Genomic DNA, 25,836 nt, shown 5'->3' on the forward strand with positions numbered 1-25,836 from the left:
ACCACAAACTTCCATCTCCTTTATGTTCTCATGGTCCTCCTTTCTTTTTCATCTTCATGTCTTTGTTGGTTTCCACTCTTTCCTCATCTGGATTTCCTCTCACTCATCTCTACCACTGAAACTCTTCCACGGTGAGGTCAATGGCCACTATCTTCATGATGGCCTCCTTGATCACCAGTTCCCCACCCAGAACCAATCTTTCTTCCACTGTAAGTTTATCTATTTAGTTACATTTCGTTTTTACCATATTATCACATAGTTGTCCATTTTTCATTTCTCTCACCCCAGATTGAGCACTCCAAGAAAGAAGATAGTACTCACTGATATAGCAATATGATTGACATATGTAGTTGTACAATATACAGATTTTTCTGAATGAGTATGTAAGACAATCCTTTGGCATCATCACACATCCCTAGCCTCTGATTTCAGCCTCAACTGCAGTAGACAGTTCCAGCGCGAGCTCAGACTCCCCTTATGCTGTTCTACCTCCAGCACAGGCCAGATGCGTCTTTCTGCTTCCTGCCCTGGGGGCCTTAGCTGGCTGATGCCCGGCATCAGCTCAGAGGGGTAAACATGGCCCAGAAGTGTAACGAATGGAAATCTTCAAACACAGGTAGGAAGCCAGAGCAGACATACTCCTACTTTGCATCCTCAATTCTGGCAGTGATTATGGGAGGCATTTGTTTCCTCCTCAGGAGGTGCCGGTGGACTAGAGCCCATATTACCTCAATAAGAACCTTGTGAACACACCCCTATATTGGCTTTCTCTCTTTCTGGTGGTACTACCCAAGCTCCATCATAACTGCTTCCTGTGTGTACCTACTAAGTAAATTACCTGCTCCTAATCCTTGCTCAGTGTCTGTTTTTAGGTTAATCAAAATGAAAAATAAAACAAAACAAAAAACAGGATGAATACATGTCCTCTCTCTGAATTACAATTGGGCAATACAACTAACTGTCTCTAACATTTCCCCAGTGCCTGGAACCACCTATGGCATGCAATATATAATCCATAATTATGTGAGCAAGAAATAGATTTTAAAAATATGAGCCACTAGTGTCAACTTAGCCTATAAAAAAAAAGACCCTACTTACAAACATAATCATCAAGGCAGTTGTCTATGTAGCTAATTCTAGGTGAGAAACATTAGAAGAATACAATCTCACTGCCGTTTGATTTTGTTCCATCACTTTAGGTTCATTCAGTTGAGTGTATTCACTGGATCTCATTTTCAATACCCCCTTGTCTCTTTATGATGCGGGTCCAAGACTCCCCTGAGAGGTTCAGCTACTGAATAGCCAGATCTGATTTTCCTAAGGCGTAACTTATCACACACATGATGACAGAACATGTGTACCCAATGCAGAAAACATGGTGACCTATAGATCCTGGCCCAGGCAGGGTATGATCAGAGCTTAAGTTGTGCCAAGATTTCTGCCTTGAAAATAATGCTCAGTCCTCCTCCATATCTGTAATAAAAAATGTTTATTTCTCTTTCACTATATATTCCTTTCCTTTCTTCCATTAAAATCATCATCATCACCATTACCATCATCATCGTTCTTCCCCTTTCAGGGATTCCTTGGAAGCTATCAAGAGTAGGGATAAAGAACATGGACTTCTGAATGAGAAAAAATCAGATTCAAATCTTAGCTCTATCATTTAATAACAATTAGTTCCTAGGCAAGTGACTCTGCTCCCAAACCTTGATTTCCCATTTGTGCTATAAAGATAATAATAACTACTTTTCAGGACAATTCTGATGATTAAATAAGTCCCTAGTATATAAATGCTCAATCATTGCTAGTTCTCTCCCCTTTCCTTTTTTTTTTTTTTTTTTTTTTTTTTTTTTTTTAAGGGAGCGTGAGAGAGCAAAAGCAAGTGCACTAATGGGAGAGAGGTGCAGAAGAAGAGAGAGGATCTTAAGGGCTCCATCCCATGACCCTAGGATCATGACCTAAGCTGAAATCAAGAGTCTGATGTTCAACCAAATGAGCCACCCCTCTCCCCTTTCCTTTAAATTAGCTTTGCACTTTCCACACTGCTTACAAAATTCCTGGTATAGAAAAGGTGCTTCACAAATGCCACTCCTCTTGCTTCATTCTTGCTTTAATTCCCTTTAAACTGGATAGAAGTAGTTTGCCTGCCTTGTTTCAGGGCTTTTGATACCAGCATAATTTACATTTTTGATACTAGGAATATAGCACAGACTGAGACGGTCAAGGTGAGGTCCCCAATCTTATAGGGCCTACATTCAGGAGCAGGGGAACCAAAAATAAATAGGCAAAAATAAATAAATAAAATTATTTCAGAAAATGGCAAGTGATGTGAGGACAGTAATACTGGAGGATGTGGCAAGGGGTGACAGAGAAGGAACTTTATATTTGGGTGGTCAGGAGGCCTCTAAGTGAAGAGGACAATGGGATGAAACAATCAACAATTCAAACAACTGGGGAAAGAACATTCTAGGCAGAGGAAAGTAGGTGTGAAGAAACCAGCTTGGCGTGACTGAGGATAAGAAAGATGACTAGGGCGGTTCTGCCCTTCCATGCTAAGTTGTCATCAGTTACCTCAAAGCCAACTCAAGAAGGGAAAGAGTTTGTGTTGTGTTGTTCTCTTTTCCAAATATAAAGGGAATACCTCTCAAGGATGGCTGTATAAGGGAATTTGTTTTCTTGCCTACTAGAATGAATGACTTCCATCTTTTCTGGCCTTTGGAAATGGTATGCTCCCTTCTTGAAGGCTATGCTCTTCAGAACTCAGACTTCTTCTAAAGGATGACTTCTGCCCAGGGGTCTGAAATAATGAGTGAGCCCAAATCCAAAGGTATTGTGACCCAACTCTTTGGCACTTGAATGGTTAGTGCTGACAGCACAAATTATTCTAGGATTCTTGATATGAGGTCTAAGGCCTATGGAATTACATTCATGAACTATGAATGATCTCAGTGGAGTCACTTCTCTTCTGAGTCTTACTCCTCATCTGTATGATTGAGTGAGAGAGGAGAGAACTGGGCAGGGGTGGAGGCAGGGGAACTGGGTAGAGGTTTGTCTGTGATCTCTACAGTTCCTTCCAGATTTCCTGTGATTCTAAAAGGTACTTTAGAATCATGGAGTGAGTATTACCAGGGAACTCTTATGTGTTGGAAAGCTGGCTTACATCACTGATGTCAGCTGTACCTGAGGCCTTTAAATGGGTCAACTGTCTGCAAAGATGAGCTGGAGAGAAACCTAGTAATTATGGATTAAAGAGAAATTACAACAGGGCCCATAATTGTTCTTTTATAAGCCCATATTCATTGTTAGTTAATAACCAAATTCCCTCTTTCCAGAGCACTCCACCCTTACCTTTCCCCACCTGGCTAGGTGAGGCCAGCTCAGGGCAGGGCAACTGAGTTCTCCCTGGGGAGTTTGGGGTCCAATGAACACAACTCCTTGATCTCATCTTACATGACTTCAGGAAGGTACCCCAAATCTTTCCCTTGAGAGGCATGATAAGATGACTTAGGAAAAGGAAAGTCAATGGGAGGAAGTTTATGAATACTGGGGATGGAACTGGTGGGCAAATCCAAGCCTGAATACTTCTAAGGACACATGGTAGAAGAATTAATGCTGGTTCTCTAATCTCTAATATTTGCTCTTCCAGATTCAGGGAACTCTCTCTTAATATATCCATGATATACAGTAATAGGGCAAAGTATTGCTCTGTGAACAAACTGAAGCATTTAGCTTTTCTCTCTACCTGAACCTTCTGAAAATGACAAAGTCTGGGAGTGTTCTTTCTTCCATGGCAATCATACCTATTTGCATAAGTTCAATAAGAACCTGCTCTCCTTATAATAGGACACCACTGGAAATACTGGTGATCTTACCAAGGCTTTGACTGGAACATCATATTTGAGAGACATGTATAGTCTCAGATATGACCATACAGCTTTAAAGAACTAAGGTTGACTTTATGAAGCATGAAGCCAATAAAGCCCCTTGGAAATGTTGGTCTAATATCTTGCTTAGAGAGTACCCAGAGTCTTCCTTACCAAGTAAGTAAAAATGTCACTTCCTGGTAGGTGCAGAAACCACAGGATACTTTGGGGACCTCATGAAGAGAAATTAGCCCAAATCAACAGGTATCTCAGGCATGTCTTACGGCAAGTACTTGGCATGGCTTCTGGCCTAGAGAGGCTACTAAAAGTTCAATCTCGATTCCTTATAAAAAGTTCTAGCAAAGCAAATTTTAAAAGATCTATATTGGGGCACCTGGGTGGTTCAGTCGGTTAAGCATCCGACTTTGGCTCAGGTCATGATCTCACAGTTTGGGAGTTCGAGCCCCACATCGGGCTCTGTGCTAACAGCTCAGAGCCTGGAGCCTGCTTTGTCTCCCTTTCTCTCTGCCCCTCCCCTGCTCATGCTCTGTCTCTGTCTCAAAAATAAATAGAACATTAAAAAAAAATTTTTAAAGATCTATATTGATCAAGAACTACTTTTGTTAAGCTAAGTAAATAATTAGGCCAAGTTTGTTAAAATTGGACTTTTCAAAAAGAATTAGTCTTGATTTGGTGATCACTGGAAATGAGGGTAATTATAGAGAAAAATTATGTTCAATAATAACACATCTTTGCAGATGTTAAATTCTAGTTCTGTCTTTAAATGTTGGCTAAGCTGGGAAACTTGAGGTAAACTTCAGAGAAATAGCTCATGTATAGACAATCTTCTTGGTTGTTATTCCGTGGGGATAACAGGACCCCATAGGCAGATGACTATTTAAACAACTGGAAAATGGGTTGGATTCCCCCAACAAGTGTATATAAAAAGGCTTTTCTCACCTATCGATAGATACAGGCTATGGAGCTTTATTAAATTATTCACTTGAGGCTGGGTTAATTCCTACATCTCTAAATGAATATGCAAACTATACCCTCCCTAAATCTGATCTGACAGTTGCTAGCAACCCACCCCATATAAACCCAGGAGACCTGGTTTATTTAAAGGATTGGAAGTCTAATACATCAGGAAATTTAACTCCTAAATGGAAGGACCTCTACCGGGTCATATTATGTACTCTCACTGCAGTAAAATTAGAAGGACATTCCTCATGGATTCATGTTTCAAGAATTAACCGGGGTGCCTGGGTGGCTCATTTGGTTAAGCTTCTGACTTTGGCTCAGATCATGATCTTGCAGTTCATAGGTTTGAGCCCCGTGTCGGGCTCTGTGCTGACAGCTCAGAGCCTGGAGCCTGCTTCAGGTTCTGTGTCTCCCTCTCTCTCTGCCCCTCCCCTGTCCCCATTCTCTCTCTCTCTCTCTCTCTCTCTTATAGATAAATAAACATTAAAAAATTTTAAAAAAAGAAATAAAAAATTAAACCTGTATCTTCCTCACAGGATTCTAGTATGCCTGCTGACATGCCTTCTTACTCCTGTGAACCTGTGGAAGACCTCAAATTTCTCTTCAGGAGACAACAAAAGAGTTGAGGAAGATTCTAACTATCAAAGGCCTTTTATTTAGGTTTCTCTTTCTCATAATATTAACCTTATTTTGTTGTCTTATTTCCCGTGTCTCCCTGACTGGTGCCAAGACTCCTTCACTACCATGACTTCCAGCTGATAGATGATCTTTTCTACTCAAGGAGGTTCATACATGTTTTCTACCTGGGATTGGCTGCCTTGGCCTTTGGTAACTCCTATATATACATACCTCAACTGACCAATGTTGGTCCATAGGTAGGGACATCTCTACACCCCTATTCACCAAGAAGAAGTTATAGAAGAGAAGACCTTCCACCCTCAGCAACCTTTAAGATTTAAGGGTCAAAACTGTTCAGGGGGGAATGATGTGGGAAACTCTGGAGGAAATGTAGACGAGATTAAATTTCCTTTTAACCTGCTGCCCATTGACAAATACTTGAGGCAGGTGGAGTACAACATTTCTCCAGGAACTCCCCAGTATCTTAATGTTAATGCTTTGCTAGAGGGGAAAACAACCTTAGTTGGACAATGACAATGGCTAGGCCTCCAGAATCTGATGAGTTTTCTTTAGCATAGGAAAATCCTTTTGGAAAATCCCACTGACTTTACCTCCCCAACTCCCAAGTATATAATCAGTCTCGCCTCACAATCTCTGGGCAGCTCTTTCTGCCTGGGTCCTTTCCCCATGCTTTAATAAAATTACCTTTTCACACCTGGCGGGGGGCAGGGGAGAATCCATGCATGGCTGGGAGCAGAGAGATCCACATCTACTCACCAGGAGACTAAAAGAAAGTTCCTTGGCTTCTGGAATTCAGTTTCCTCATCTGAATTGAATCTATAAAGATCTTGTAAGTATATTTTAGGATTCTAGAAGCATGTGACCTAGTGGGGCTACTCCTAGTTGATCATCTATCAGCTGAAGTATGGTGGTGAAGCAGTCTTGGTACCAGGCAGGGAGACACCGGAAAAGACAACAAAGTAAAGTTAATATTATGAGAAAGAGACAAAAGCCACAGTTCAGGCTTTTGTGAAAATGAGAATAACAATAATAACTTCATCAAAGAATTATGGTGAACAGAGTTTAGCACAGCACCTCTACTTCTTCCATTCGGTGTACTCCTTTAATGGTTACCCATTAGGTTTCTGCTGTGAACCTATGCTAGGACAGGACAGACAAATACAGTGATGAACTAGACGGAGATCCTCACAGAGCTAGAAGTCTTGTGGGGTGATGGGGTTTTGGGGTAATGCTGGGGTTTGGAGCCGACGGCCAGGAAAAAAATTCTTGAAGATGTCTTTTGTGCAAAAAGATGATTTTATTAAGGCACAGGGACAGGACCCATGGGCAGAAAGAGCCGCCTGGGATTGAGAAGAGTAACTGATTATACACCCTCAGGTTGGGAGGGAGTTAGGGACAGCATACTTCTCTAAGGAATTCTGGAAGCAAGGTTTCCAGGACCTTGAGGGGCTAGTTGTTGTTAAGAAAATGTCATTTATTACTGTTTAGTAAAACCTCAGTCGTGAGACCCTTCAGATATGTATCAGGGGCCATATGCTTGGAGTATAATTGCCAACATATACTTGGGGATTAAAGATAAAAGAGGTTTGCAAAGAAATATTTATGTGTTTAAGGAGATGCACAGAATCCTGTGAGGAGGGGAAGGGGGGTCAGGATAATGTTAAGCCAAGATTCCCTTTTGCCCCTAGCAAAGTGTCAACATCGAGGCAGCTGGGCTTCTAGAGGAAGGTCACTCTGCCTATTTCAAAGACTTGTCAATGGGTTGTAGGTAGTAAGGGAACTTAATTTTTCATTTGCCTTGTTTCCCACATCACCAGGGCAAGTACATAAACCCCCTTAAATTTTGATGAGGGTGATATCAGGGTTCCAGGAAACAGAGTCTATAGGTTTCTGGAGATTAGACTGTGGATGAGATTGCCTTTTTCTTGCAGTTTACTAAGTTATCTGTAAACTGAAGGAGACTCCTGGCCTGCGTGACTGCGATCTCAATCAGTCAACCACTTACTTTCTTTCCTTTCCCCTGTTCTTGGGCAGCCAGGACTGTTGGAGGAATATCACACACATCCCACCTTGGTGGGGGGGGAAGGAGGGAGGGGAGGGTACTGTTAGCCTGTACTTTGCCCTCAGCTTGCCCCATGCTCCCTCATCAGGGGCACAGAGCAAACATTCAAAAATTGAAGCTATTTTTATAGGACATTTCTGCTATTATTATTAATAATCAGCTCAACGCCCCCCCCCACCTTTGTTATGATACAGGCAAAGAGTAGCTAGAATATTCCAAGACATGATTAATTCAAAACTCTGAAGGAAAGATGCTCTGTGTCCCTGGCCTGGGTTAGGGAAGACACAATCAAATATCTAAGGGGTAAAGCAGATAATACAAATTCATGCAGTCGGTCAGACGTCAGACAAAATGGAAGACAGGGCACTTTCGCAAACTAGAGCTTACGCGCATTCTCTACAGTGGGGAGCTGCTACTTAGCAATCCTGCCATGTGGGATTACGCCCCAGCTTGCCAGAACCTACTCTTTTTTCAACAGAAGCCAGGAATCCAAGTTTTCATGGGAAAACATTCCAGATTTCAAATGAAGGCAACTTATCCAAATATTAAAAAACGCTATGTAGCCAATTGCTACTTCTAGTTTAAGGCCAAGTATTTCAGATAAGGAAGAGTATTGTGTATATTTTCAAAGGGGATGCTAAAGAGAAAAGAAAAGGGATGAGTAATTATTTTATATCCTCCATGCACCAGGCATCTCACATACATCATACAGAATTCCATTTGCTGCTCACAACAGTGTTGAGAAGTACCGATGTTTAGTTCAGGTTTTGTTTTGTTTTTTTTTTCTTTTTTCCTTAACATATTTACCTTTAGAGACTGTATTTTGGGGAACACTGGCATAGACAGATAAGACTCTAGCAGCACCAGTAAGACTGAATATAGGGGAAGACAAGAAGAGGTAGAGAAGCCTGATGAGGAAGTTATACTGGAAGTATCTAAAGTGGCCTCAGTGAGGAAGAAAGATTTGAGGTATAATGGAGAAGGAAGGTTTTTTTTTTATTATTTTTTTAATGTTTACTTATTTTTGAGAGAGAGAGAAAGAGAGAGAGAGAGAGAGAGCACAAGCGGGGGAAGGGGCAGAGAGAAAGGGAGACACAGAATCTGAAACAGGCTCCAGGCGCTGAGCTGTCAGCACAGACACAGGGATCAAACTCACAAACCATGAGATCATGACCTGAGCCGAAGCCAGACGCTCAACCAACTGAGCCACCCAGGCGCCCCAGAAGTAAGATTTTTTTTAAGTCAACAAATAATGCCTTAGAGGGAAATCCTCCTTCCTACCCCCTCCCCAAGTCTGATGGGGGTACAGAGGTACTTATAGCTACACTCTTTTCCTCATCTTTTCCTTTCATCTTTAGGCAATCTTTTTGGATGCCTCTGCTCAGTCCCATGTCAACTATCCCTCCAACTAAGATGGACCTTAGTCCTATAAATTGGGTCACTCAGTCAACTCCTTGATGCCCACACAGAATCCTTAGGACAATGAAGTTCTGTAGAGAAACCATTCAGCCATTGTTCTTGATCCCCAGAGCCAGGGGCTTCTTGCCTCTGACTAGCATACACCGGCAGTCAGAAATGGAAAGAAACATAGATTAAATAATCAGGATACCAAAATTCAATTTTTGACCCCACTCTTCTCAGAAGTTGGACTTTTGACTATCAACTTCACAAGCCTGATCTTCAATTCTCTCACCTTTAAATGGAGATAATAATTCCCTACTTGGAAGGATGAATTTGTGGATAAAATGAAATACTAGATTCAAAGATGCTTCAACTCATCTTCCATTGACTAGCAGCCAAGGCAATAAAACATGCATTCTTTAACATGCCTTAAACAGCTCACCATAACTTCATCCCTTCTATGGTCTCTTCTCTTTTAAATCTACCAATCAAAATTTAATCTCCAGCCACATTACCCTTTTATTCCTTAAGGCCACTGCACATGCTTTTCCCTCTCTCTATCTGGGATACTCTCCTTATTCATCTTCCCCTCAACCTTCACATGGTCTCACTATTTCTTGCTCACACTTCAGGGCCTTTATTAGGTGCCTACCATATGCCTGACATTTTACTAGACACTGGGGATGAAGTGATAAAAAAGAGGAACATAATTCTACCTAGGAGGAGTTAATATTCTAGTGAGAAAGGCAAATGTTAAGCCCATCTCCCCCAACCCCCAATCAAAATCCATTCATTATAATTGTAATAAGTGCTACCAAGGGAGTATTAAATGCTAAAAGTTCACATAATCAATGAAAGGGCCAAATATAATCTAAGGATTTAGAGAAGTGACATTTAACTGAGACCTGAGTGTATAGACCCCAGTGGGAAAGAAAATTGGAGATATCAAGAATAGATAGAAGACTGGAGAAGAAGGCAAGAACAATTATTCATAACCTTATAGGCCATGTCAAAAAAATTTTTTTTTATTCAGTTAGAAGAGTTATGGGAAGCTCTTAAAAGGTTTAAGTCAGGAGAGTAATATTATAAATCAGATATCTATTCATCAACTATTAATTGAGCGTCCATGATATGCCAGGCACTGTGCTAGGTCCGGATATGATCAAGAGCTGTATTTTGAAGGGTAGCTCTGCCTTTAGAACTGAGAACTGAAAGGGACAAAACGTGGCTAATATGAAAACTAATTAGAAGGTAGCTGCAAGAGATAATTGTGGCTTACACTAGGCAATATGAAAAAAGAGAATAACAAGAGATAGTGTTATGTGTCGATTATACCTTCAATAATACTTCTTTTTCTCTGGCAGAGAAAGAGACGATGGAGATCGAAGCTAAAGAACTTGGTTATAAATTGAATATGAGGATAAATAAGAGAAAAGAGTTATACCTTGGGGGGTTTTCTTCAAGGAACTCAATTTATAGTGGTACCATTTACAGAGAATAAACTAACACTTGGGCAGGGGCGTATGTGTTTGGAGATGGTAACAAGTTCAGTTTGGGATGTGTTGAGTTTGGATTGTTTGTGAGACACCACACTGCACGTGCCTTTTTTTATTCAGCTAGATATGGGTAGAGAGCTCAGAAGCATGAGATGGAAATACAAACATAAGAGCAGCGAATGTGTTGATTTTAACTATCGGAGTGCACGTGGGAGCCCAGAGACAGTTTAAATTAAGAGTAGATAGAAAGGGTGCCTGGGTGGCTTAAGCATGTGACTTAGGCTCCGGTCACGATCTCATGGTTTGTGAGTTTGAGCCCCACATCAGGCTCTCCGCTGCTGTCAGTATGGAGCCCATTTCGGACCCTCTGTCCTCCCCCACCTCAAAAAATAAACTTAAAAAGAAAAGAAGAGAAGATAGAAGACCAAGACCTAAGGACTCTAAGATTTAAAGAGCAAACTGGAGGACCCGGAAAGGGAGGCTGAGTTGGAGTCAGACAGGCTAGTGGAAACCCAGGACAGTATGGTCAAAGAAAGCAAGAAAAGCAAAGGTTTCAGAAGACAATGGTCAACCCCATAGAACAAATGAAGATATCAAGTAAATTTATGATCAAAAATTAAAAAAAAAATCATTGGATTTAGTACCACATGGAAGTCGCAGACATTTGCAGAGAAAATGATTCATGTCAGCAACATGGTGGTTGCAGGAGAAAGAGTCAAGCAAAGTGAGGTGAGGAAGGAGTGGAAAGTGAAGAAATGGGGTCAACCACTGTAGATTCTACTTTCAAAAGTGTGTTTATTAAGACGAGACAAACTGATAGTAGAAAATGGAGTGTTTTGTTTCTTTAAGAAGAAAAACCTACAAGAATATTTAAATTATGGTAAAAATAATCTACTGAAGGAGAGACTGAAGATACAAAATACAGGGATATAATTAATATGTAAAGTTTCCTAAGAATTTAGGAGGACATGAGGGCAGTGTGAATAAGGGGACTAACTCTAGGTGCGCCTGGGTGGCTCATTGGTTAAACGTCCAACTTCGGCTCAGGTCATGATCTCGTGGTTCATGAGTTCGAGCCCTGCGTCAGGCTCTGTGCTGACAGCTCGGAGCCTAGAGCCTGCTTTGGATTCTGTGTCTCTGTCTCTCTCTCTGCCCCTCCCCCGCTCATTCTCTCTCTGTCTCTGTCTCTCTCTCTCTCAAATAAATAAACATTAAAACAATTAAAAGGACTAACTCTAGAGAGGAAGAGCACCTCCTACATTGTATCATCAGGGAAGTGGAAAAATAGGCAGAAAGGGGCACAGAGACTTAAAATTGTCACAGACGGAGGTTGAACTACTCCCTATGTTATCTTCTCTGTGAATGAGGGACAAGCCCATCTGCTGAGAGAGGCGGGGAAGGATAGGATGTCATCAATTGAAAGATGATGGAGAAGAAAGTAAATGACAGGAGAAGTCTAGTAGGATTGCCTGGTGGTGAAGCATCCAGATGACACTGGTGACTGATGATATACTGGTGCCAAATACTCTCAACTGTGTGCTTTTCTCCAGCAGTGTGACTGTATGTACAAGCAGCAGGGAAGAAGTGAGACTTGAAGAGCAGTCTTTTCAGCCAGAGGGTGAGCTCCACATGGGAGGGCTCATAGTCTTGAATAAGAGGGGTTAATCAGTATGATTAATTACTAAAACCGGAATCTTGAACAGCTCCCTCACTTCCTCTAGGTAGCCTTTACTGACACCATGGGCCTGAGTTAGAAGCCTCTATTCTGTGCTCTTAACAGTATCTGAATTATCTCCACACCTATCATGCTAGAGAGTAATTTCTTGCTATGTTCTCTCTCTCTCCTAGTCAAGTCCAAGATCCATATGGGCAAGAATCATGCCTGTTTTATTACTCTCCCATGCCCAGCATGTTCTGCAATATATGGACCACAGTAAGAGCTCCATATACATTAATGGGATGAGTGAATGTGCTTTATGAACTGTAAAAAAAAAAAAAAAAAAAAAAAAAAAAAAAAAAAAAAAAAAAAAAAAGAAGAAGAAGAAGAAGAAGAAAGAAAAAGAAAAGAAAAAACTCTGATACAGAAAGTGGGCTGGGTAGAAAGCAGGCTGGGTGGCATGCAGGAATGGAGAGAATTAAGACCCTCCAAGTACCTTTTCCCTTTGGAAGTACTTCACTTTTGGAAACCTCTCATCCGAAGAGCAGCTGTAGTGACAGAAATGTTTTCTGAGGATCTAATATCAGTTCCAGATGTTTTCAGTCATGTTGGTTTGTACCTCACCCTGTAAAACATATTTTCTTCATCCCCCCTCCTCTCCTCCACTCTAGCTGAGGGAGTGAGGCCCAGTCTCCAATGACATCACCTCCCTCAAGCTGGTCCAGAGCAGGCAGACGGCAGGTGGATAAGGGCCCCTCTAGCTTCTCGAAGAGTATGGCTGAGCCATGGCCTACGCTGCTCGAGAAGCTCTGAGTAATCTCCACAGTATTTTTTCAACAGTTATATTACAGATGTTGCTGCTACCATCCTCTCAGCTCCTAGGGAAATTGGGGCCATGTTGTCCCTTGCCTTCAGTTACTCCCCCACACAAATTGACCTCAATAACTGCTTGCCTTCACCCGAGAAGGTCTTCAGTCTAAGGTCTAAGATGGGATGGTGTGTGTGGGGGAGGGGGGTTGTCTTTCGGTTGTAGATTAGATTTAATAGAAACTTAATGGAAATTGGGAGAAAGAAGATATCGAATGGGGGTGGGGTGGTGGAGGCATCTTCTCATCATTCTAGACATCATTCGTGACCCAGATCTAGAGGAATTTATATGAGCAGTTTATACCTAAGCCAGTTCAGGGAGACAAACACAAGAAAAGATGGTGCGAGACACAGACAGAAGAGGACATGAAGTGAAAAAGACAAAGGAAGAGACAGAAAGATATCAAGAGGAAACACACACAGAGGGAGAAAAAGAAAGAGAAAGAGGGAGGGAGAGAGTCAGGAAAGGACAGAGAAAGGAGGAAACACACACAAAAGCTGAGAGTTGGCAGAAGGGGAGCCTGGTACTGATCGGCTGGGGAGCAGCCCAGCAGGCTCCCAGATGCCAGGACAGCAAAGGGCACTGACCAGCTCCAGATGTTGCTGCTTGGGGAATGGTGTAAAGGCCCTGCTGCCTCTGTGGGGGCCCAGGCCTGAATCAAACAAGTTGAAGTCGGAAAGCCCATGGCAAGAGAGAGAAGTTTCTGATTTTCAGAAGGTTAAAAAATCCAGCAGATTACCTAGGCAAGTTCAGGGGGGTGTGGTGGGAGATTATGACACTGAGTGAGACCCTTCCCCTTCTTGTCTTCATTCTTCTGACCCTTATAATGAGGGAGCTGGACTCATGCTTTAGGTCCTTCTACTCTGAACTTCTGGGGTTCACAGAAGCTGACATATATGAAAATAGACAAAGTAGTGATGATTCTGAAGGTCTACATTCCCTATAAGGTCACAGCCCTCCAGCTGCCATCAGGTGGCTCAATACTTCATCATGCCCAGACAAACAGATACCTTCTATGCCCTAATTTCCATCTGCCTCAGCACGGCACAGCCTACTAGAGGTAATATGGACTGGTGGAAAGATGACTGGAATTGGCAGGGAAAGCAGGGAAAGAAACCAGAGTCCCTCCCATTTTATCTCCAGCTCGACTACTAGCTCATCCTACGTGCCACTTCCAGTCAAGCCCCTACCCTTTCCTCGCCTATTCCTCCATAAGTCAATCAAGGAATTTGACTTTATTAAATATGCTTGTGCCTCAGCCCCCACTTCATATTCCTACCCTCCTGCCCAAAAGGCTGAAACCCGTGCCAATTTCTCTGGTGAGGCCACGCGAGAGAACCAGACGTCTGTTTTTAATATAGATGACAGGTTAGTGTGTGGGGAATTTAGCCACCCCCCAAAACAAGCCCCGTTTCTGCTCAAAACAACTGGAACAGGAGGCTACTTGTTTGGCTTTCCCAATAGAGTCCCAGAACTGACAGAGCAATGGCTTCTCTGAAAGAAACAAAGAGAGCGCCAAACCCAGGGGCGAGGGGCAGGGAAAGGAGACAGGGAAGGAGAGTGAGCATTTCAACAGCTAGTTCAAAAAGATATGGAACAGATGGCAGTAATAAAGTGTGGTGTGTTTGTGTGTGTAAAAGAGAGACAGAGAGAGGGCAAGAGAGAAAGAGTCCGTACGCATGTATATCAGTGCACACACATTCGTGAGCTTGCAAATAAATAATTCCAGCACTGGACTCGGCTGTTGGTGAAAATCCAGAGATCAAAGGAGAAAACCTGCATTTCCTTATTCTGGCCTCCCCTGGCCAAGTGTGTGAGTAATCCTAATTCTCCATCCAAAACAAGTCTTACACCTTACTTTGTTGTTTTCTTCTGAACATTTAATTTTCCTTTCATTGTTTTTAATTCATGGAAATGAGAAGCAACTAAAATTTACTAGTACCTACTCTGTCCCAAGAACTTTACTACCTTCGATCTTGAAGGTAGCATGTTCAGTGATTGTTATTTTTCCCATTCCATAGATAAGGAAACTGAGACCTAGAAAAGATTATGACTGGCCCTAGATTTCTCAGTGCAAAGTGGTGGAAACTGAAAGCAGAAGCCAAGTTTTCCAAAGTCCATACTCCTTCATTAGGCTTCTATCCTCTAAGATAAAACTCAATCAGATGAGCTGGGATATTTAAATTTGAGCCAGGTGAAGTTTCGAGATGGTTGAGACATGGTAAAGATGACATAGAGGCAAAAAAAAAAAAAAAAGTTTTTGCTTCAGATAGCCCCCAATCATCCATAGCATCAGTTGACCATGATACATTTTAGAAGGCTTATTATATACTCACCTAGTCTCTAGGGCTACATAAGACTAAATATCTATATCTATACACATATACATACATATATTGATATCTACCCATAAACAACTCAATTCATTAACATTGAAAATCTATGTGGGTCAGGCACTATGGGAGGATTCCAAACTATACAGAAATAAGTCATTATCTTCTTCTTTGTAGACAGCTACCCACTAAAAAATTCAAGAGCTGAACAATGGGGATAATGAAAGTCAAGTCACACAAGAAAGGATCAGAAGAACCTATAAAGATGGAAGTAGCTATGTCATTACCTTCAAACTTCTGAGTGACAGCAGGAAGAAGAAGGGGTGATATCTGTGTGGGGTGACCTCAGACCATTAACTAAAAACAAGTAAGCTTCATGTATATAAAAGAAAGAAAGAAAGAAAGAAAGAAAGAAAGAAAGAAAGAGAAAATAAATTCTTGGATCAGAGCATTGGTTCCTAGACAATCAGAAGGAAGAATCTTGGATTTCCATTTCTGGACCAGATGGACAAACAGCTACTAGATTAATTTCCCCAGCTGCCTGAAACATAAAGAAATTAAAAAAGGAAAAGAAAGAGTATAAAACAAATGTTCAAACTGGAACTCAGCAACAAAGGTCAGAGATCTTGAAAGATTGAAATTGAAAACAAATTATGTGAGCCCTTAAAATTTTCCAGATTACTGCCTTTAGAGAGTTTCCAGATCACTGTGCAGTGACAGGGAGGCCTGCAAGATTCCCTGCACTGAGAAGACCCAGTTCTCAGTCTGAAGAGATCAAAAATGACTACAGGGATAAAAGAATGGAGAGAGGAGAGCTACACAAAGAGAAAATTGAAGAGATCTGTGGAGGGTCCCATTTCAAAACTCACCACAGTACTGACTAATGAATGTAGGTGAGGAAACTACTACCTCAAGAGGATTAGATGGAACGTTGCCAAGTGTTCATATAGGGGCCAAAAATAGTGGCTGTTCCTACCAGCCATACTGGAAAATCTCATAATTCATAGGCCATTGTGTGGAGCGCATAGAAGAATCTTGCCTCAGTAGTAAGGAATAATTAGCCCTAGACTAAACACTGCTCCAGTTCCACCTAACAAATCTTAAAAGTGAGACTCAAAAGAATAGAACTATTTCCAAGTAACTTAACTGTGTCCCAGAACAGAGTTAAAAAAATATAGGAATACAAAAATATCCAGCACCAACAAGGCAAAAATAAAAATGTCTGGCATCCAGTCAAAAATTACCTGGCATGTAAAGAAGCAGGAAAATGCAACCCATAATGGGGAAAGAAACCAATCCATTTAAACTGACTCAGACATTAGAATTAGCATATAAAGACATTAAAACAATTATAACTCTATTCCATATGTCAAAAATGTTAAAGTGTGTGATATATTAACAAGACCCAAACTGAACTTTTAAAGATGAAAATTATAATGTCTGAGACGAAAAATTTACCAGATAGGGTCAAAAATAGGTTAGACTTTGCAGAAGGTATTGAAGATCCATCCAAAATTAAACAAAGAATTTAAAAAAATAAAAATAGAATCACTTCACATGGCGAAAAACACATAAAATTAGAGTCACTGAAGGAGAATAAAGATGGTCAGGAAGAAAAAAATATATAAAAAAAAAATAATGGCCCCCAAATCTCCAAACATGATAGAACTATAAACCCACATATCCAAAAAGCTCAATGAACCTCAAGCACAATAAAATAATAAAATTGCTCAAAACTTGGACTAAAGAGAAGATCTTAGAAGCATCCACAGGACAAAAATGGTATGTATATACAGGGGGTCAAAGGTAGGAATAAAAGCAGATTTCTCAATGCAAACAATGTAAGCAAGACAAAGAAGCAACAGTTTTAAATTACTAAAAGAAAAACATGTCAATCTAGAATTCTATATCCAGCAATAACAACTTACAAAAGCAGAAGCAGAAAGAATCTATCACTAACAGATCTGAAAGGTAAGAAATAGAAAAAGACATCCTTTAGGAAGGACAATGAAATTAGATGAAAATATGTATGTGAAGGAATGATGAGCAGCAAAAATGGTAACTACATGGGTAAATATATAAAATTATTTTTTTCTTAAAAAAATAAAATTACTTTTCTTATTATTTAAATGTCTTTAAATATAATTATTCCTTGGTGGCTGGAACATCTATTTTTCTCCAAAACTGGAAAAATGAACCTGGTTCTAAAAGAATGTATGACAAAATAAAACATGTGAAGCAGTGTTGATTCTTCAAAAAAAAAAATTATTCTTTAGGGAAAAATAATGACAAGTTATAGAATATAACATGCATATATATATGCAAAATGTATGTCAATACAATAAAAGCTAGGAGAGGAGAAATAAAAGTATACTATTATAAGGTTCCTATACTATATATATAGTGGTATAATAGCTTTGAAGGTATATCATGATATGCTGACTATGCATAAACACTAAAGTAACCACTAAAATAAAAAAAGATATATAGTTAATAAGTGAACAAAGGAGATAAAAAGGAATCATAAAAACACCCAATCCAAAAAAAGAAAAAAAAGAGAAGAAAGATGGGACAACAGAAAATAAGTAGCAAGATGACAAACCTAAACCTGACCAAAAAAAGAAAATCACATTAAATATGAATGGTCTAAATACCCCAATTTAAAGGTAACAGTGTCAAATTGGATTTAAAAAATATATACAAAAGACCTAAATATATGTTGCCTACAAGAAATATATTTTATTTTATTTTATTTTTGATAACTAAATGGAATTTATTTTTTTTACATTTGATCAAAGATTTTATTTTTTAATATAATTTATTGTCAAATTGGTTTCCATACAACACCCAGCGTTCATCCCAACAAGTGCTCTCCTCCCTGCCCATCACCCATTTTCCCCTCCCCCCCCCACCCCCACAATCTACCCTTAGTTTGTTCTCAGTCCTTAAGAGTTTTAAAGTGGATGCTGAAAATAATGACAGAACAGATTCTGGTCCATAAAGCCAGTCTCAATAAATTTAAAATGATTAAAGTCATAAAAATTATGTTCTTTGATATATAGTGACATCAATAACAAAAAGATGTCTGTAAAATCCCCAATATTTGGAACATAAGTAACATTAAATAAGTAGCCATAAAGAATCCATAAGTCAAAGAAGAAAACAAAAGGGAAATTAGAATATATTTTGAACTGAATGAAAATGAAAACTCAATTTATCAAAAATTGGTAAGCCACTAAAGCAGTAGTTAGGGGGAATGCTTATAAGAAAAATCTCAAAACAATAACCTCAGCTACTACCTTAAAAATCCAGGAAAAAGAGGAGTGAACTAAATCCAGTTAGCCAAAGAAATAATAAAGATCCCAACAGAACACAATGAAACGGGTAACAATAGTGAAAACAGATGAAACCAAAGTTGACTGGCTTGAGAAAGTAAATAAATTACATAACCTTTGAGCCAGATTGATCAGAAAGAGAGAGAGAGAGAGAAAGGCAAACTGCCAAAATCAAGAATGAGAGAGAGATCGCTATAATTTCTAAATTTCCATGGGTATTAAAAGACTAATTATAGAATGTTATGAACAACTTTTTGCCAGTAAATTTTATAACCTACATGAAATGGCCAAATTCCTTGAAATACACAAGCTATAATCTGAATAGCCTTGTATCTATCAGACAATTAAAGTGGTAGTTAAACCTTCCTACAGGGAAAGCGCCAAGCCCAGATTATTTCACTGGTGAATTCTATCAAATAATTAAGGAAGAAATACTGCTAATTCTATCCAAACTCTTTTAAAAAATGGAAAAGGAAGGAAATATTTTGCGAGGGCAAATTTACGTTGAGAGGCCAGAATTAATCCTGATAATAAAAACAGACAAAAGCATTACAAGAAAACTACAGACCAGAATCTCTCAGGAACATAGATGCAAAAAATTCGCAACAAAATTTTAACACATCAAATCCAACAATATGTAGAAAGAAAAAAAAAAAGATAAAGCATCATGACCATGTGGGATTTACTTACTCTGGAAATGTAAGGTTTTTTTTTTTTATCATTTGGAAATCCATCAATGTAATTTATCATATTTTTAAATGTAATCTATCATATTCACAAAGAAACAAACTATATGATCATTTCAATAGGCAGAAAATTCAACATCCATTTCTAATTCAAACAAAACAAAAATCTCTCAGCAAATGAGTATTCAGTCTTCCATCATGAAGTCTGATGTTACATAAAGAATGAGCACGGTGCTGGAGAGTGAGATTTGGTTATAAAGCCTGACTCTACTAGGTACTGGTTGTAGGACTTTGGCAAAATCTCACACCTCTCTGGGTGGGATCCATTTACTTGATCTGTAAGCAAGGCTGCTAATCATTTGGAGAGTGAAGTTAGAAAAATGACGGCACTTGTTCCTCTGACCCCCGCCCTCCCCAAATCAACAGGTAGCCATGCAGAAAAATACGTCCGCAAGAACTAAAGTTTCTAGGTAAGGGATTATAGCACTTGGGTGAGGCACAAAAACAGGAAAAGCGATAGTAAGCTGGTTAAGAAAGATAAGATTCACTATCATAACCTCCCCCAAGATGGGACAGACCAATTCAGAGAGAGAAATCCTCCCTGTGGAAGGAGAGAGAAGTGTGTGCGTGGCTTCACCAAGAACCCTGTACCCGCTATTGAGGCCCCAGAAGCTTTCACGGCACCAGGCTCTCACGAACTCAAGCTTCCAACCCATCCTGGTGCCTACCAGTTCCTACAGCTCCAGGGGTCCCTGTGGGCCAGGCTTCACTTGGTTCCAGTGATGACTGGGCATAACCCAAGCATACAATACACGCTCACAGAAAATTGGTTAGTTTGCCATGTATCTAAACCATATTCTCAATGATGCTTCATGGTTAATTAAATCGACAGTGCCTTCAGATACAGTCAGCGTATGCCTGACTACCACAGACCCAGACTCCTGGCCTGCCTTGAAGCCAAACCCGCCCCCACACAGCCAATCTCCAGGACGGCACAGCTTCCTGGCTCTATCAGACATTCAGAATTCAAGGAGAGCAACTCAGAGTCACAACCAAATGTAGCACTCTGAAGAGTCCCTTTTCTCATCTCCTCCCGAATGCGTGAGTCATTTCCAAATCCCTCTTCCCCACCACTGAAGACCGCTATCTCACTAGAGATGGTATGTCTCACTAGAAAAGGCAATTCCTTGAGTTTCTTTATCTCCGTCCCAGAGATTATACACTTACAGACTCTGTTATTCAAACATGTGACCTGTAGGCCTTTCCAAGCAGGAAAGGTTAAGTCCTTTTCTAAATTAACACTTTGATATATGACTTTAACGATCCATCTCAGAGAATCAGAAATTCTTTCCAACTACAATTTAATATCTTTCCCCACTGAAAAATCATATAAAAAGGCATACAGGTGTGGGCACCAGGTGACAATCACAAAACAATGAAATCTCAAATGCCTTCCCACATCAGATGACAGTAAGTCTCCAAATCCATTTCTCTCCTCTGTCACGCCACCCCAACAAAATGCGAAGTCATGGGCTTCCTACTTACCTGTATAGAGGTCTGTATCCGTGTATTCATCCACCTTCTTGTGCTGCAGAATATAGTCAGAGACCTTGGTCCCAATAGCTGGTTGAACATCCACCCACTCCAAGGAGACCACTGTGCTGGAGGGCTCTACTGTTGGGGACAGACGAAGCCTAGAAAGGGTGATGGGGAAGGTTAGTCATTTCCCAGTCAGCATTGTCTGGGCTCCAAAAGCTTGTGCACAGGATTCACCCTAGGCTCAAATCCTGTTTCAACCCACCAACAAGCCTTTGTATGGACTCTGGCAATTCATTATACCTCTTTCAGTCTCCATTTCCTTATCCATAAAACAGGGTTATGAATAGCTACATTTCAGGATCAGTGTGGGATCCAGTAAATTAACCCAAGCATATGATATATGCTCACAGAAAATTGATTTTTCCATGTATCTAAACCATATTATCAATGATGCTTCATTGCTAATTAAATTCACAGTGCCTTCAGATACAGTAGCCTCAACCTTCCTGCCATTCTCTCCAATCCCCCAACAGATCAGTCAGATCTATAACATCTTTAAATCAACACTCCCTCAGAGAGGGCAGGAGTCCCAGAGAATCCTTTTATAAGTTACGACACAGCACAACGATTGAAGGTCAGAACTGGAAAAGTCCTTAGAGGATGGGAAGTTCAATCACCTCATTTCACAGGTAGGGAAGCAAGGAAAAGAAAAACTATTTGTGAAAACTCACACAGCATGTTGGGCACAGAACTGTGATGGTAATTTCCTTGTGCCCAGCCCAGATTCCTTCTCTATTTCCATTACACTACCTCTTCAAGAACTATCTTATGGTGTAATCTACCCAACACACACAAAGGGATGTTATGGACCTCTGGTTCCCCCATATTGGCTCTTGCTCCTCTCTCCTATGCTCCTCACAGCACTGTCTTAATCACACTACATCAGTTGAGATGATCTCTTACTTCCCTGAATGCTGAATTTCCCACATTGGGGCTTTCACATGTGTTCCTCCTTTTGCTTGAACCACGATGGTGCCATTTGTTGCCTGGAAAACTACTCTGATTCAGGTCTTTTCAGAGAGGCTTCCCTCCCTCCCCTCCAACTAATGCACCAACCACATTATTCTCTCCTAGCACCTCTTTGTCTTTCTTTCATATATTTATTACCTTTTTGAACTGTATCATACTTTCCTGTTTTTGCTTTGATATCTATCCCCTCACTAAAGGGTCAGCTCCCTAAGTGCACAGACTGTCTTGTTCACTGATGAATTCCCCAGTGCCTGACACACAGCAGGTGTTCAAAAATTATTTGTTGAATGAATGAATTAAATGACATTTCTTAGACAACATTCTACACCCTCCTTACCTCAGTAGCCCCAGTGACCAACACAGGAACTGATTAAGCAGCTGTCAGTGCCCAGTAAACGTCTCCTAAACAGATGAGCGCGGAGATAAATGGAGGGGATCATTTAAAAAATCTGGTTTCTATTCTCCCCAAATACTCTGCTTTCTCAAAGGAGGAGGCAGGTCACAGAGACTTCAGGGATCTGGTGATGCACTCGGGGACAGGACTGTGAGTCCATAAAAGGGGTGGCCAGAGGAAGAGGGACCATGCACACATACGTACACTGGCTGTGGGAGGGGGCTGCAGTTGGGGAGCCCACTGGCATCAAAGGCGCTGAGGTCACATCTGCACCAGTCATCGATCACATCCCCTTTTCCAGAGCACCAGTAGGAACTCATCAGTGCGCTCTTGAAGGCCTGGAATAAAGAAGGGCAGAAGAGATGATGATGATCATGGTGGAGAGATTGAGAGTGAAGATCCCAGGGACCAGAGTTGACCCAAGCTTCAGAGCAACCCACCTAGGCACAGGACACCATGTCTTTCCCAAAGACCTAACACTCTGCCACCAGGTTCTCCCATTCTGAGCCATTCTCTCCACCAGGCAGCCAGAATGGTCACTGAGGCAGGACAGTGGTAACAGCAACTGCTGAGAACCTCCTCTGGAGCCCAGCACTCTACCTGAATTAAATTATGTAATCTTCTCCACCCCATGCAATCGATATCACAATTATTATTATCGTCATTTCCCACTCTACCCATTGGAGTACTGAGGTCCACAGAAATAACTTGTCTGAGGTTCACAGCCAGTAACGTGATGGAGCTGGGATCTCATGAAAACAGTCTGGGCCCAGGCCCTGCCCCTCCCCACCCCTTTTTAATTGAAGTATAATTAACAGTGTTATATTAGTTTCAAGTGTACCACATAAGGATTCCACAATTCTACACACTACTCAGTGCTTAGCACAGTAAGTAAAGTCACCAGACTTCTTGCAGATGTTTGGTCCATCTCACCTCCCCGTGTGGAAACCTTCAGAGGCTCCCCCCAAGGCCCTCAGGATAAAGCCTAAGCTCCTTACTCTAGCTCCTGATGGCTTCCACGGGCTCATTGTTCACCACTCCTGTGATGTTCCCTTACATGCTAATGTCCACCCTCATGCCACCTCTAACATTCTCACCGCAGTAAATTCCTATGAAAAGCGTGCTCTAAGTTAGAAGACAACAAATTCCTTCTGTAAAGGGCCAGATAGCAAATAGTTTTGGCTTTGTGGCCAGGTAGTCTCTGCCACAATTAACTTAGCTTTGCCTTTGTAGCCCACAAGCGACAGAGATACTTTAAATGAATGGGCACGATTGTGTTCTGATAAAAACGTTATTGACAAAGACAGGAAGCAGGCTAAATTTGGTCTAGGTCCACAGTTTGCTGACCCTTCCTCTCAACGATGATAAACGTTCTATTGAATTGCAATGTGCCTCGTTGTCTTTTTATTTAAAAAGATTTCTTTTCTCCCTGCTAGAATATTCCCTACTCCCCTTCCTTGTACTCCAAGGAAGGAAATATCCCTTTATTCTGGGACTAATTCTTAACTCTTGAATCATTCCCCTCTTCTGGACGCCATAACACGCTAGACCACACCTATTGTCACCTTCCCTTGCCTGTCTCATCCAACAGATTCTGATCACACCAAGGGAACGGGCCATGCCTTATTCACACAAGTATTCTCACAGGGCCCAGCACCGATATCCAGTCAATATTTACTGAATAAATAAATGGACACTGAAAAACATCATCAAGCTCATGTTCAGGTTCAGGTGTGCTTCACGCTGTAGTCACTCCATTTACACTAATGTTTCAAGGCACTGAGGATTCAGCTCTTTTTTAAACTTAGAGAGCATTGATCTCTTTTCTCTTTGCCAGGTAACGGACCCTATGTCCTTTTTCTTTTATGTTTGTTACTTTCTGTGTACTTTTTAAATTTTTATTTACTTTTTTGAGAGAGACAGAGTGTGAGAGGGGGAGGGGCAGAGAGTGAATGAGACACAGACTCGGAAACAGGCTCCAGGCTCCAAGCTGCCAGCACAGAGCCTCTTTGTACTTTTTATTTTTTTTTCAATATATGAAATTTATTGTCCAATTGGTTTCCATACAACACCCAGTGCTCATCCCAAAAGGTGCCCTCCTCAATACCCATCTCCCACCCCCCATCAACCCTCAGTTTGTTCTCAGTTTGTTTTTTTTTTAAATTTTTTTTAACGTTCATTTATTTTTGAGACAGAGAGAGACAGAGCATGAACCGGGGAGGGGCAGAGAGAGAGAGGGAGACACAGAATCTGAAACAGGCTCCAGGCTCTGAGCTGTCAGCACAGAGCCCGACGTGGGGCTCGAACTCACGGACTGTGAGATCATGACCTGAGCTGAAGTCGGACGCTCAACCGACCAAGCCACCTAGGCGCCCCTGTTCTCAGTTTTTAAGAAAGTGTCACACTGCCTATAACCAAGGACACCTGATTACCCAGGTGTCACTTTTTCCATCCTACGTTGTCAAAAGACTCAGGTGTAACATGTTTGTGTAAAGTAGGTCTGGGGTCTGCCTCCTTAGCTACCCAACACACAGATACAAAAGGAGGTAAGTAGAAGGATGCTATTGTCACACCGTGCGTGGCTGTCCTGCAGATCTGCCTCTTGTTTCAATAGTATCCGGCCAGAACAGACCCAGGGACACCCCTTCTTCCAGCCTTGACCACCCTCCAACCTCTTCCAGTCACAACCTTCAGAACCATCTTCTCAGCCATCCTCTGTCTGTCTCCAGGACCAGGAAACACTGTATTCTGAGCTTAGCTCCTTATTGCCAAACAAACATGAGCTCCCAGATTCTTCAGAGTTATTCTGTCAAAGTGGAGGCTGCCATTGACCACCGTTAGCCCTAACCACTAGGGTTAGGGTTGATATGCATCTGTGGGCCTCCTACACCTACCTCTCTCTCGGCTTCTATTTCCACCTTGACAGTGTAGCTCGGGAGGGTATGCGCCATTTCTTCTGCAAGTCGGCTGAGCAGAACTGCAAAGGCAGTGAGTGCTTCTTTAAGATGCAAAACTAGCTTCTTGAAAGGCAAAACGTGCCCTCCTCCAAAGCATTCAAAAGCCTTTCCAAGATGAGTGGAGAAAAACTCTAGACACCATGGAGGTTCTGAAGGAGAACCTGAACCAGGCCCTCTTGAAGCTGCCTGCCCTGTGTTCTGCCCAAGCAGGCCCCCATCTCTGTGACTTCCTGGAGAACCACTTCCTAGATGAGGAGGTGAAACTCATCAAGAAGATGGTGACCACCTGACGCACCTTATCATGCTCGCTGCTCCCCTAGCTGGGCTGGGCAAGTATTTCTTTGAAAGGCTGACCCTGAAGCACAACTAGAAGCAACTGGAGCCCAGCAGCCTTTGAGGACCCTCCCCTGACATCCCCCTGGTGTCGGAGATTCTGCCTGAGCCTCTCCCTGCAACCATTAGGCAGCCTTTTAACCACCCCAGATCCCTTTCCCAAGCCAAAGGCCAACAGGAAACAATAAAGCTTTTTAGAGGAAAAAACAAATGAAACAAGAATGCTATTGTGTTAGCCTCTACCACATTTCTCTAAGTGA

The 25,836-nt window shown here is 41.3% G+C and overlaps 1 protein-coding gene and 1 pseudogene across 1 annotated transcript in view; one reads left to right on the plus strand and one right to left on the minus strand.

Annotated features, from left to right (window-relative positions):
* LOC125920717 (astrotactin-2) overlaps window positions 1-25,836 on the minus strand; it is a 243,710-nt gene that overhangs the window by 130,949 nt on the left and 86,925 nt on the right. Inside the window, exons 5-6 of the mRNA XM_049627838.1 lie at window positions 22,491-22,624; window positions 20,870-21,018 (exon numbers count right to left, since the gene is read on the minus strand). Of these exons, the coding sequence (XP_049483795.1) occupies window positions 20,870-21,018; window positions 22,491-22,624 (283 nt within the window). The remainder of the gene's footprint in view (window positions 1-20,869; window positions 21,019-22,490; window positions 22,625-25,836) is intronic.
* On the plus strand, window positions 25,065-25,613 carry LOC125920722 (ferritin light chain-like; annotated as a pseudogene).

This window comes from Panthera uncia, chromosome D4 (genome assembly GCF_023721935.1).
Source record: "Panthera uncia isolate 11264 chromosome D4, Puncia_PCG_1.0, whole genome shotgun sequence".
Classification (NCBI taxonomy): domain Eukaryota; kingdom Metazoa; phylum Chordata; class Mammalia; order Carnivora; family Felidae; genus Panthera; species Panthera uncia.